General features: G+C 59.0%; 2 protein-coding genes across 7 annotated transcripts in view; one reads left to right on the top strand and one right to left on the bottom strand.

The window, feature by feature from the left end:
* The first annotated feature begins 822 nt into the window (after positions 1 to 822).
* Positions 823 to 3,025, top strand: LIMD2 (LIM domain containing 2). The gene is made up of 5 exons (XM_069481606.1): positions 823 to 905; positions 1,665 to 1,758; positions 1,931 to 1,975; positions 2,049 to 2,188; positions 2,270 to 3,025. Exons 2-5 carry the CDS (start codon positions 1,717 to 1,719, stop codon positions 2,427 to 2,429), a joined length of 387 nt encoding a protein of 128 aa, XP_069337707.1. The 5' UTR covers positions 823 to 905; positions 1,665 to 1,716; the 3' UTR covers positions 2,430 to 3,025.
* Positions 3,026 to 4,364: 1,339 nt separating this feature from the next.
* MAP3K3 (mitogen-activated protein kinase kinase kinase 3) overlaps positions 4,365 to 11,710 on the bottom strand; it is a 62,390-nt gene continuing 55,044 nt past the window's right edge. For 4 of the 6 annotated variants that reach the window (XM_069482754.1, XM_069482755.1, XM_069482758.1 and 1 more), the window contains 6 exons: positions 11,183 to 11,374; positions 10,496 to 10,644; positions 9,685 to 9,816; positions 9,097 to 9,226; positions 8,554 to 8,731; positions 4,365 to 7,073 (listed from right to left, as the gene is read on the bottom strand). In XM_069482754.1, coding sequence (XP_069338855.1) covers positions 6,845 to 7,073; positions 8,554 to 8,731; positions 9,097 to 9,226; positions 9,685 to 9,816; positions 10,496 to 10,644; positions 11,183 to 11,374 — 1,010 coding nt within the window. In that variant the 3' untranslated portion in view covers positions 4,365 to 6,844. The remainder of the gene's footprint in view (positions 7,074 to 8,553; positions 8,732 to 9,096; positions 9,227 to 9,684; positions 9,817 to 10,495; positions 10,645 to 11,182; positions 11,375 to 11,710) is intronic. The other 2 variants (XM_069482753.1, XM_069482757.1) reach the window with 1 other exon arrangement.

Genomic DNA, 11,710 nt, shown 5'->3' with positions numbered 1-11,710 from the left:
GCCCGGTTGCTGGACAGCTCCGCGGCCAGCGGGCGGCGGGAGGGAAACGAACGCGGGTACCCCAGTCCCCTTCATCGCAGCCTCGCGGCCCGGCTTGGCGGGACCGCGTGCACGGCCGCCGCTGCCATCTTCCTCCGTGGGCCGTGCGGGCGCGCGGGGGCGGCCCCTGGCGGCGGGAGGACTCCGCGGCTCGCGTAACACGGGAGCCAGACACGGGGGCCCCGGGCCTGTCTCGGGGTCGCCCCAGCGGGCTGTCTGAGGCTGCAGGGCCCACACAGCGCGGGGCGGGGACCGGGGCCGCCCGGATCTGCGCCCGAGGGCCAATCGGGGGAAACTGAGGCAGCAAAAGGCCCAGGCACGGCCCGGTTATCCCCTTCCGCTCCCCAGGGGCCGCGCGGGAGTGCCTCGTGTCCCGCGACTACAGTCGCCTCAACCTGAACTTGTCCCCGCTCCTAAGGGTGCGGTGTGGAGCCCTCGGGCTCCCGTCCCAACACTGTCGCTTCCGCACGCGCTGCCGCTCGGGGCCCCGGCGCCGTCGGGAGCGGGCAGACAGGCGGCCGATTCCCTGAGGCCTGCGAGCTCGGAGCCCGGGGGCGGTGCGGGGCCCGGAGCGCGGGGTCGGGGCGGGGGGCAGACAAAGGCGGGGACCGCGAGTCAGGGAAAGACAAAGCGCAGAGGGGGGTCGGCGGCGGCAGCGGGGCCCCGGAGGCGGCTCCGGGCGCCGCGGAGCCAATGGGCGGGCGCGGGGCGGGGGCCGGCGGGGGCGGCGCCGCGATAAGGCGGCGGCGGCGGCGGCGGCCGCTTGGGGACCACTGGCAGCGGCGTCAGCCTCCGCCCGCGCCCTCCTCGCACCCGAGGCGCCCCCCGGAGACCGACCCCCGCCCCGCGGCCCAGGCCGGGGCCCGGTGAGACCCGCGGGCGGGCCGGGGGGTCCTGTACCGGCTCCCGATCAGGGCGCCGAGCTGGGGGAACGAGGACCGCCTCCCCCGCCGTCCGCGGGGCACCGATGCCCGGCGACTCCGCGCTTAGCCCTCGCCCGGGGTCCCGTGGCTCTAGTCGGCCCTTCGGGGCCGGCCTCGGCGGGGGCGCAACCCAGTGCCGCTTATTGGCCCACGGGGTCCTGGGGCTGGGGTCCGGTCCGCGCGGGGCCGGGGACAGAGGAGCAGGACGCGCGGGCGGCGGCTCGGCAGGGAGGGGCGGGACGGCCGGGGCGGGCGGCCGGGCGGGCAGGCGCTGTCCAGGGGCTGGGCAGCGAGCCGGGCGCCCGCGGCCTCAGCGCGGGGCAGAGCTGGGCCGGGGTCAGGCCGGGGCAGCGGGTTCTCATCGCGGCCCCGCCCGACCCCGCCCTCTCCTGACCTCCCCTCACCCCAGACGGGTCCCCGCCCGCGGGGCGCACAGGGCGGCTGTTGGGAGTCCCCCACCGCTCCAGCCCCACGGCCCTGTGCTTTGTTCCTCCCCCTTGCACGGTTCCACTCAGGACCCCTGCCCCTTGCGGGAGCAACGTTGCGGGGTGTGAGGGGCGGAAGTGGCAAGACCTAGAGCAACAGGAAATGACTTAGGGAAAGTCCCAACCGCAGCCCCCCAGTCGCCTACTGTAAACACCCCTCACCCCTGCAGGCTGGGGAAGGGCCTGTGGGGCCCTCCCGACCGACTTCCCCTTGCAGAACCCAGCGGGTGCCGCGCCTCCACTCGGGCCTCCACCACCTCCAACGAGCCATGTTCCAGGCTGCAGGAACCGCCCAGGCCACCCCATCTCATGTAGGTGACCAGCCGAGTGGGAGGAGCCCCTGGGCAGGTGCCTGGCCTGGGGGTGAAGGGAGGAGGAGCAGCGTGTTTGCCTGCCACCCTTTGCCCCTCTTGAGTGCCACTGGGAACTGGGGTGGTGACCGCAGCCATGGTGGAGCATGGTCTGATTGCCCCTCTCCCTCAGGAAGCCAAAGGTGGCGGTGGCGGCAGCACTGTGCAGCGCTCCAAGGTAGGGCCCTGAGGGTGGACGCGGGAGGAGGGGTGGGCGCAGGGCAGGCCCCTGGCTGAGTGTCCCCACACAGTCCTTCAGCTTGCGGGCCCAGGTGAAGGAGACCTGCGCCGCCTGCCAGAAGACTGTGTACCCCATGGAGCGGCTGGTGGCAGACAAGCTTATCTTCCACAACACCTGCTTCTGCTGCAAGCACTGTCACACCAAACTCAGGTGCGCCCCTGCCCTGCTTGCCCCTGCCCCTGCCCCTACCCCTTCCCTGCAGGCCCTGACCTGAGTGTTCTGCTTCTGCAGCCTGGGCAGCTACGCAGCACTGCATGGGGAGTTTTACTGCAAACCCCACTTTCAGCAGCTGTTTAAGAGCAAAGGCAACTACGATGAGGGGTTCGGCCGCAAGCAGCACAAGGAGCTCTGGGCCCACAAGGAGGTGGACCCCGGCACCAAGACTGCTTGAGGCCTTGCACTCCTCTGGTGGGGCCTGGTCAGGGCTTGGACAGGGCAGGGTGGGGAGGGATGAGGCTTGCTCAGGCAGAGGGTCACAGGGCAGGGCCCGGCTCCAGGACTCCTTCCTTCTCCCCCAGGGGTGGGGGTTTGGAACCAGGATTGGGGTTTGCTCACCACCCTGCTTCCTGCTGCTTTCCACCCCAGCTTCCCTATCTAGGTGCCTTTTCTCCAACAAGGAGTCAGCATGCCCTCCTCAGGGTCCTAAGCTCCCTCACTGCCACCCGGCCGGGCTGTGTCCGGGCCCCCAAGTCTCCCCATCTACCTCTGCCCTTAGCCTGGTCCTGAGCCATGGAGACAGGGAGGAAGGAGGGTGTCACCTGTTGGGCCTCATGAATGCCACTGCAGCTCCTGGGGGAGGGGATGGGGAAGTGGAGCCACCCTGCCCAGGCAAGGCAGGGCCTGCCCCAGCGGGGCTTGGGACCATCTCGCACCACCCGAGTCCGTGGAGAAGCGGAAGTAAAGCACCCGCCAAGCTGAGCACCCCAGAGACTGGCAGCGGGGCTGGCCGTGGCCCCCCTCCCCTCCTGTTTCTGCCCGTCTGTCTGTTGTGATCAACCCCATTTTAAACATGTTTGAACAGTTGCTGACTCTGTATCGTGTCACTGCTGGGGGGCTTTGTGGCAGGAAGGATGTAGACTCACCATGGAGATGGGAAGCGGGGACAGGGCCAACCAGAGTACCACTGGCCTTGATGGGAGGAGGGGGTGGCTTGAGAAAAGGGGCTGCTCCTCTCCCCAGCCAGGGTGTCATGCCGGCAACCCTAGAGTGGTTTTATACCTGAAACCCCACTTTGCCCCCTCAGCTTTGGGTTGGTTAAGACACCCCAGGCCCACAGACTCACACATACACCCCGACGTGAACAGGAGAGCGAGCATTGGGCCCGTGGAGCAGGAGTGCTGGCTGTTGGTGGGTGATGACACCTGGCCTTGCTGCACTTGAACGTGAGGGGCCAAAGTCAGAACCCTTCTGCGGAGCTCTTGCCAGAACCCCCTTCCCTGTAGTCCTAGTCCTTTGCCCTGGAAATCAGGAACGGTGGGAACCAGCAGACCCAGCAAGTGCTGCTCAAGGTTTCAGTGACTACCCTCTTTGTCCCTGTGCCCTTTCCCTTCGTTGGCATCTTCCCCTTGCCTTTTCAAGCTCAGTTCATTTGCTCCTCTGAAAACCCAGGCACACTGATGGACGACAGTTTGCAGCAGAGGACTTGCTGCCGCCACCCCATGCAACTGCCTGAGTTCCTAAGTGACATCATACCCATGGCCCAGTGGGTAGGCAGCTGGGCCTCCAGCTCTGGTGGCAGATGGGCCACTGTGCTATGTTGAGGTTGGCACTGCTTGAGGAAGCAGAGATGGCACCCCAGGCCTGGGTCCTGAGAGTGTGGGGAGAGCTGCTCAGAGCCTCTCAGGGCAGGCCCAACTTCCTGTACGCGAGGTCTGCTCAGAGTTAAGCAATAGCAGCAGGTGGACCAGAGGGAGATACCAGAGAGTTGGCTCCTGGAGACACCTGAGCCCTGCCTTGCAAGGATGGTACTGAAGGGAATCCTTTTCTGGGCCAGGAAGACCCTATTAGCTGCAGTCCTCCGCTCCACCAGCTGAGCTATCGAAGGGACAGGAAGACCCTATTAGATGCCATGGAGGGCCCAGGAACCCAGCCACTTGTGACACTTGGGTCAAGAGGGCCACAGTGCCACCTTGGTAAGTCAGCCCCGATGGAACCACCCCCAGTGGAACTCCTGGAGGGGCAAGTGGAGGAAAGGGGGAGCCACCTCTAGGCTAACAGCAGTGCCCAGCCAAGTCAAGCCAGGACTCCTCTGCGTGGAGTCACTTGAAGTTCTCTTCTGCTTGAGGAGCCCCACCCAACCGAAAGCATTGCCACAGGACCCCACTGGTATAAATGATCCCTTTTATTGTAAGTAATGCACGACACTGGCCTGGCTTTGCACTGCAAGCCCTCGGTCAAGATATAGTCAAATAACTATGGCTGCAGGTTCTTCTGCACGATCCACAATTCAGACACAGACACAGAGCTGGGTGGGTGGGCAGGAGGGCAGGAGAGTGAGGACCATCCCCAGCCCTGGCCTCTCCATGCGAGGCTGGCCAAGGCACACGCCCCATGGAATGATGAGAAAATGACGGCATGGCCCCTTCCCACAGCAGGCCTGGGGCTGCTAGGAAACTGCCCTTCAGAACCTCTGGGCCCGGGTTGTCCTAGAGCCCCACAACTTTTCATCTGGATTAGTTAATAAAAAACAATAAATTAAAATTAAGCAACAGCTTGATCCTGAGGATGCTGAGGCAGCATGTCCACAGTTTTTGGCACAAAAAAATCAGGGTCTTTTTTGGTTTTTTGGAGTGCAGGGTTTGTTGTTTTCAAATTCATTTTTAAAACACATTTCCTGTGAGGTAAGACCCCAGGGGGTGGGGCTCTGTGAGAGCCTGAACCTGGGACACACACAGCTGCAGAGTCAGCCGGCATCGTGTTCTGTATCCTCTTGGGGAACAGGGCCGGGGGCTGGGGGTGCGGGCCAAGAAGAGCCTACAGCCAGCAGGATGGGGGCGTGGAGAGGCCGAGCTGCCACACAGCAGCTTTGGTCGAGATGAGGAGCCGCGCCCCACCCTGGGCAAGGGCCGAGGTGGAGGCAGGAGCACGTGCTCACTGTCTTCAGAGAGCAGTGTGGGGCGGAGGGGCCTGACAGGGGCCTTGGGGAGAAACGGATGGAAACAGAGGGGCCAAGGCCCAACTGGCACCATGCAGCACACATTTCTGCAAAACCAGCTGCTTTCATTTTCTCTTCTCTCTCTTGAGGCGTCCATCACCTGTAACAGTCTAGAATTGATATATATAAAAACCATCAAATATGATCTGAGATATAAATTAACAAGTACAAGGCCTCACATTACATCATGTGAAAAGGCTAAAAACAGCGATAGAAACTACATTCATAAAAGTGCATCGTCAACATACAACGAAGGCTTTGGCTTGTTCTGTGCCCGTGGGGACGCAGGCACGCTGGCAGGGCTGCCTGCTGCTCACCCCCAGCTCCTGGAGACACCCATCCCTGGGCACTGGCTTTTTTTTCCTTTAATGACAACTCCCAAGGAAACTGGGTGTTGAGAGGGAGGAGCTCGAGCAATAGGCACATTTTGGAGGGGAGGGGCCGGAGGAAAGGACCAGCGCCCAGGCTGAGGTAAACATGGCCAACTCTAAGCTGCTTGGAGATGCTGTTTCCCAGACCCCTGCTGCCACTCCTCCCCCAGGGGAGGAGCAAGAAGGGAAAGAGACTGAGACCTCCTAGGGGTGGGCAAGGCTGGCTAAGGAAGAACAAAGCTGGCGGTTTCGGACACAGCTGGTGGCAGCACATGGGCTTTCTCTTCTAGCAGACAGAGGGGCTCTGGCCTGGCAGGTCACAACTCAGGCGGCCTGAGACGCCTCCCCAGACTCTCTGGGCTCAAGGCACCAGCCAGGCCAGATGCCCTCACTGTGCTGTCCATCTTCCCTTCCACTCCAGTGGGGTAACTGATGCCGGGCCGGGACCACAGAGGCCATTACCTTCAGCTCTTCCCAGGCCCAAGCCCACAGCAGGGGTACTCAGAGCCCAGAGGGCACAAAGTCTCCAGTTTAGAAACTGGATACAGCATAAGAGTGACACCAACTTGTAAAACAGAGACAATTGCATTGACAAAATCGGGTCTCCACCCCTCAGTGGGGGCAGTTCCACATCTCAGGCCCCTGCTTATGGAGCAGGGTCACAGGGACAGGCAGGACAGGCTCCTCCTTCCCTGAATAAGGCAGCATGACATTTGCTCCATTCTCTTTGGTAAAGGATGGGACTGGCAGAGCTGACCGGGGCCCTAGGGAGGGCAGCCTGGGCCCCTGCCTGCCGTTGCTTGGGGGATGCTGGGCTTTACCTCAGGCTTGAGTGGGCTCATCCAGCCCCAAGACATCCTGGTGGTCTCCAGACATTGGGAGGAGAAACAAAATAACACTCTGAATGAAAATAACACTATTCATACCCTGGCATCAGTCCTGTGCCCCCAGACCCTCTGGGCTTTGGTGCGGATTTTGCAGCGTCAGGATACAACCCGAGGGTGGGGCCCACACGGCCGCCTAGCATACTGTTTCCGGCCTTCTCAGGACACTGGGAGCTCTTGGGTCTGGCAGGCTGGGGACTCTCAGTCTTTGAGGCTGCAGCCACCCCACCCTAGCTCTCAGCCCCAGTGGCAGAAGGGGCGCAGACAAACGCTGGCTGGGCTGTAGCTCAGCTCCGTGGTCCACAGCCTTGCCTGGAGAAGCAGCAATGTCGCTGAGCCCACAGCAGCCCCTTGCTCGTGTGGTAAGGGCGCCCAGCAAAAGCGTGGACTCGCGAGCTCAGTACACGAGCTGTGCAAAGTGGTGTGTGAGCAGCTCCTCAGCTGAAGGTCTCTGGCGAGCCTCCACAAAAATGCGCCTCAGGAAGTCCCGGCCATGTTCAGAGATGTGGGAAGGCAGCTGAGGATTGGTGGGCTGGGTGGCAATCTTGAAAATGGCTGCCATAGCTTCATACTCTGCCCACGGTGGTTTCTCTGTCAGCATCTCCACCACAGTGCAGCCCAGGCTCCTGGAGAGACAGAAGCCCACGTCACCCCTTGGCCAGCCTGGGGCTCCCAGCTGTCCTGCCCACCACTGTGAAAGGAGGGCCTGTCTCAGAACACACCCAAGCACAGGAGAAGCCAAGCTGAGGGTTGGCATCTCTCAGATCCCCAAGGCCAGAAGAGGCTCAAAGCACTCTCGGCCCCTTGTCCACACGGCTTCATCAACCTACACATCCCCACCCACCTAGGTCATTCTTGAGCTTGGGGAAAAGAGAACAACTCAGCATTGACAGAACAGCTGCAAGATAACTGTATTAGTTTCCTGTTGCCGTTGTCACAAATTACCACAAACTTAGTGACATAAAAACAACACAAATTTATTATCTTATAGTCCTGTCTAAAATTAGTCTCACTGGGCTAAAGTCAGGTGTTAGCTAGCAGGGATGGTTCCTTTTGGAGGCTCTGAGGGAAGAATCCGTTTCCTTGCTATTTCCAGCTTCTAGAGGCCACCTGCATTCCTTGGCTCACTCCAGCCTCCTGTTTCCACTGTCACACCTTCCGCTACCCATTCCGATCTCCTGCCTCCTTTTATAAGGACCCTTGTGACTATACTGGGACCGCCTGGATAATCCAGAATCATCTCTTTCATCTCAAAATCCTTAACTCTACATCTGCAAAGGCACTTCTGCCATATAAGGTAACATTTACAGGTTCCAGTGATTAGGACGTGGACGTCTTTGGAGGACCATTATTCAGCCCACCGTAATCACTTTCCAAAGGGAGAAACTCTCACAATTTCTGGGCCCTTGAGGATGGACATAAAGTTAGGCAGAGCAAATGCAAGCCATCTGGGCACGAGGAGAGAAGGCAGAAGTTGCTCTTATTTAGGCACTAATTCAGACCTTCAGAGTGGATCCTACATCTTTAATGGATTTTGCAAACATGTAGGATGTTTCCCATGCCCTAAGTTCCCGGCACTAACAAACAGTTTGCTACTTGGGGTTAAAACGTAAGCTATCCAGGCCAGGCAGTGGCTCATGCCTTTAATCCAAGTGGTCTGGGAGGCTGAGATGGGAGGATTACTTGAGGCCACCAGGAGTTTGAGACCAGCCTGGGCAACATAGTGAGACCCCGTCTCTAAAACAAATTTTTAAAATTAAAAAATTAGCTGGGTGTGGTGGCACACGCCTGTAGTCCTAGCTGCTTGGGAGGCTGAGGCAGGAAGATCACACTGAGCCCAGGAATTCGAGGTTATAGTGAACTATGATTGATTGCACCACTGCACTCCAGCCTGGGCAACATGTGAGACCCTGTCTCAAACAAACAAAACAAAACTACAACCCATCTGTCATATGTGCTACTGCACACACCAACACCCTTGCACACATGTAGCCTGGGCCCTAAGTGCACGCCCTTCTACCACACCTCAAAGTCCCCAAGGCGAGTTTCTAATTTAGCGCACTACAGCCCAGGCAGGGAGATGGGTCCCGCACGTCCAGCACTCACCACACGTCTGCCTTCCTTCCATAGCCCTCGCCACTGATCACCTCAGGGCTCATCCAGTAGGGTGTGCCGGTGACTGAGCGCATGCCTGTCCCCGACATGCAGATGGTCTGCAGGCGTTTGCTGGCCCCAAAGTCCCCCAGCTTCACATTCCCAGCAGAGTCTCGGAGGATGTTGGCTCCTGAGGCATGGAAGGGCAGAAGCTGTAACCTTGGACCCTCTTGCATTTTCTCCCAACCTGCCTCCCTCCCTCCCAGGTCAGAGAGCCGCTGGTGGCCCTACCGCTGCGCACGGCCAGTGGTAACTACTCACAGCACACAGTCTAGCAAAGGGAAGCCTCAGACCTGCTGTAAAACATGACCCCTGCCACGGCCAACATGTGCAAAGAACTTGGCATTTTCCTAAGTTGCTCACCCAATCTTCACACCAGTCCCCCAAGGAAGCAACTGGGGTCCGACTTTTCAGAAAGTTCAGAATGGTTAAGCCACTAAATGGTAGACTTGAACCCAGGTGTTGGGGTCCCCATGCAACCTGACCTCTGCTTACCCTTGATGTCCCGGTGAACAATCATGTTGCTGTGCAGGTAGGACATGCCCTCCAGGATCTGCCGGGTATACTTCCGGGTCACACTCTCCGTCAGGGCTCCGTAGGCCTTCAACTGGTCCTTCACCGAGCCCTACCAGCCACAAGGAGTCAGAGGGAGTCCCCTCGGGGGAGGGGTATGGGAAGGGGGAAAGGTTATTCCAGCCCTTAGCATTGCAGCAAAGGTGTGATTCACCCAGTTTCTACTTGCGACGTTCTAGGCACTTTGCCAGGAGCTGCTGGGCAGCTTGGAGAAGAGTATGAACCAATCTTTCCCTCAAGCAACGTACAACCAAATCCAGAAGAGAGGCCCCTGCCCCAGGTGAAGGCTAGCTATACTTACTGGACAGTGCGCCAGCCCCGCCAGCCTCTGGGGAGGGTTGGGCCTGGGGCAGCTCTCATCTCACACTATACTGCAGCCTGAGGCAGGGCATTCCTGACCCTAAGTCCTGCCATCACCTCTGGCGCCTCAGATGGTCAGACTGATGTCAAAGGTGACCCTTCTCCCGCAGTCCCCAGGTCAGGCCCCACATGCATTCAAGGGGCACATACCCCTGGCATGTACTCCATGAAGATGGTCAGGGTCTTCTCAGCACGGTCCCGCAGACAGCCGTAGTACTGCACGATGCGCTCATGCTGCAAGTTCTTCAGCAACTGGATCTCACATTCCAGAGCGCTCACCTCCTAGGGGAAGAGTGAGCAGTCACCCTCAGCCCTCAGGGCTTCAGTTCTGCCCACCTGGGTTCCACTCAGCTTGCCCTAGTCAATGGCCTTACAGGGGCCTGCCTTGGGAACTTCCACTGGAGAAAAGGGGGACTCTTTCAACTGTCTGGCCCTTAGCCCCAATGCTGGGCAGCCTTTGGGATGGTGGCACTTCCATGCCTGGAAGAAGGTGGCCAGGCAGGTGGGAGAAGGGGTTGTGGGTGCTTAGTTAAGGTAATTGCTATATTTGTCCACTCAATTTGAAGTGTAGGCCACATCCAAAGCTGAACTCCAAAGACCGGTCAAAAGATTCCTCCTTTAGAGCTGGACTAAGCGGGTGAACCCCAAGGCTCCTTCCTGGGCTGAGGGAAGGGGAGAGGTATCTGTTTGGTGGAGAGAACAGGCCATCTTTGTGGCACTGGTCATGGCCTCTCAGTCTGGGTTGCTTGGAACTTTGGTATCGACTCAGTTCCTCATACCCAATCCCTCCCCCGGGTGCTTGGTGCTCTGTGGACCACAGTCCCTTCACCACTCAGCCAGGGCCAGGGTGAACAGCAAGGCAGCCTGGGAGGAAGAACGACAGGGAAAGCAACTACTCTGTGTAATGAGACAGGCCTTTCTGTTGAAAAGGGGGACTGAAAAGCCATGGGGAAGGCAGTACCTTGCTTGTCTCAGGACTATCTGGGTCAAACTGGACCTGCTTGGAAGCAAGTTCTCGTCCTGTGTCCACATCATAGCACAAATAGACCCTGCCGAAGGCACCCTGACCCAGGAGCTTCCCCCGGCGCCAATTGATGGGGGCACTAGGAGCTACAGGAGAACAGAAGGAAAGAGCATTATTTCATGTACATCATTGATTGATATCCTACCTCATTTTCTAGATGCTCTGTAATGGGACCTCTGGCTCAGTGTCCCCCCTCACCCAGCACCATCACCACCCCAATCTGGAGCACACCAGTGCCCTGGTCAATCGGACCTTAAGGTCAGAGTCCTGAGAAGCAAAGGACTGGCTAAAGTCATATTAAATGCTCTTCTGCATTGATCAAATACCTTTATTTCCAAAGTCCCTAAATATTTTAATATGGCAGGGATTAAGGGTGTGCTCTTCAGTTTAAACATGGAAAAACTAAAGCCCAGAGAGGAGAAGTGGCTTGTCACACAATAGTGGATCAGGCCTTGGGTCCTGGGGGTCTGATGCCCACTCCAAGGCTCTTCTAGTGTGGTGAGGATGGGCTAGAGCTGCTGCCTGCTGAGCCTAAGGGTCCCAGTGGCCTGGCCATGCTCCCAGCTCAGCAGCTTGTCTGAGATGGCCTGGGCTGTCTCCTCCTAGCCAGGGACAGCTCCTCACACTTGGTCGGCACATTCCTCTCCTGCACAGAAAGGGCGTTCTCGCTGTCTGCACTCCGCAGGCGCCCACGGGGGTCCAGGTATTGCACAGCCAGACCCATGTTCTCGCCATTTGTGCTCAGGGAGCGGCTGGATGGCACCAGGGTGAACAGGTTGCCTTGATGACGCCGTATTCGGGGAAATGTTCTTCTGCCTGAAAGGGTGCAGGGACCAGAATAGAGCAAGTCAGACCCCTCGCCACAAGGCCAAATGTGCAAACCAGGTCCTTTCTACAAGTAATAGATACCACCAGCTGCAGCCTATCCTATCTGCCCTGCCGCCTGACTCATGCCACAAAGGCTGCTGTCCCAGGCATCCCAAAAATCAGGACAGAAACAGAAATCAGGAAGAAGCCTGTCTGATTCAGGGAGTCCTGGCCAAAGGAAAGGCACAGGGCTGGCCTATAGGCCCACAGTTGCTCACAAGGCCAAGCCACAGGTAAAGGCTCTGTTTTGCTAGAATCTTGCTCTCACCCCTCTGCGTGGCCCCA

Source organism: Eulemur rufifrons, chromosome 9 (genome assembly GCF_041146395.1).
Source record: "Eulemur rufifrons isolate Redbay chromosome 9, OSU_ERuf_1, whole genome shotgun sequence".
Lineage (NCBI taxonomy): Eukaryota > Metazoa > Chordata > Mammalia > Primates > Lemuridae > Eulemur > Eulemur rufifrons.
The sequence above is the reverse complement of the archived record's forward strand: the minus strand, read 5'-3'. Positions and strand labels throughout refer to the sequence as shown.

Excerpts from the sequence above, each read along its gene's own strand:
- LIMD2 (XM_069481606.1), top strand. The coding sequence starts at position 1,717 with ATGTTCCAGGCTGCAGGAACCGCCCAGGCCACCCCATCTCAT. Across the intron at positions 1,976-2,048 it reads GCACTGTGCAGCGCTCCAAG|TCCTTCAGCTTGCGGGCCCA; the intron begins GTAGGGCCCTGA and ends GTCCCCACACAG. Across the intron at positions 2,189-2,269 it reads CACTGTCACACCAAACTCAG|CCTGGGCAGCTACGCAGCAC; the intron begins GTGCGCCCCTGC and ends CTGCTTCTGCAG.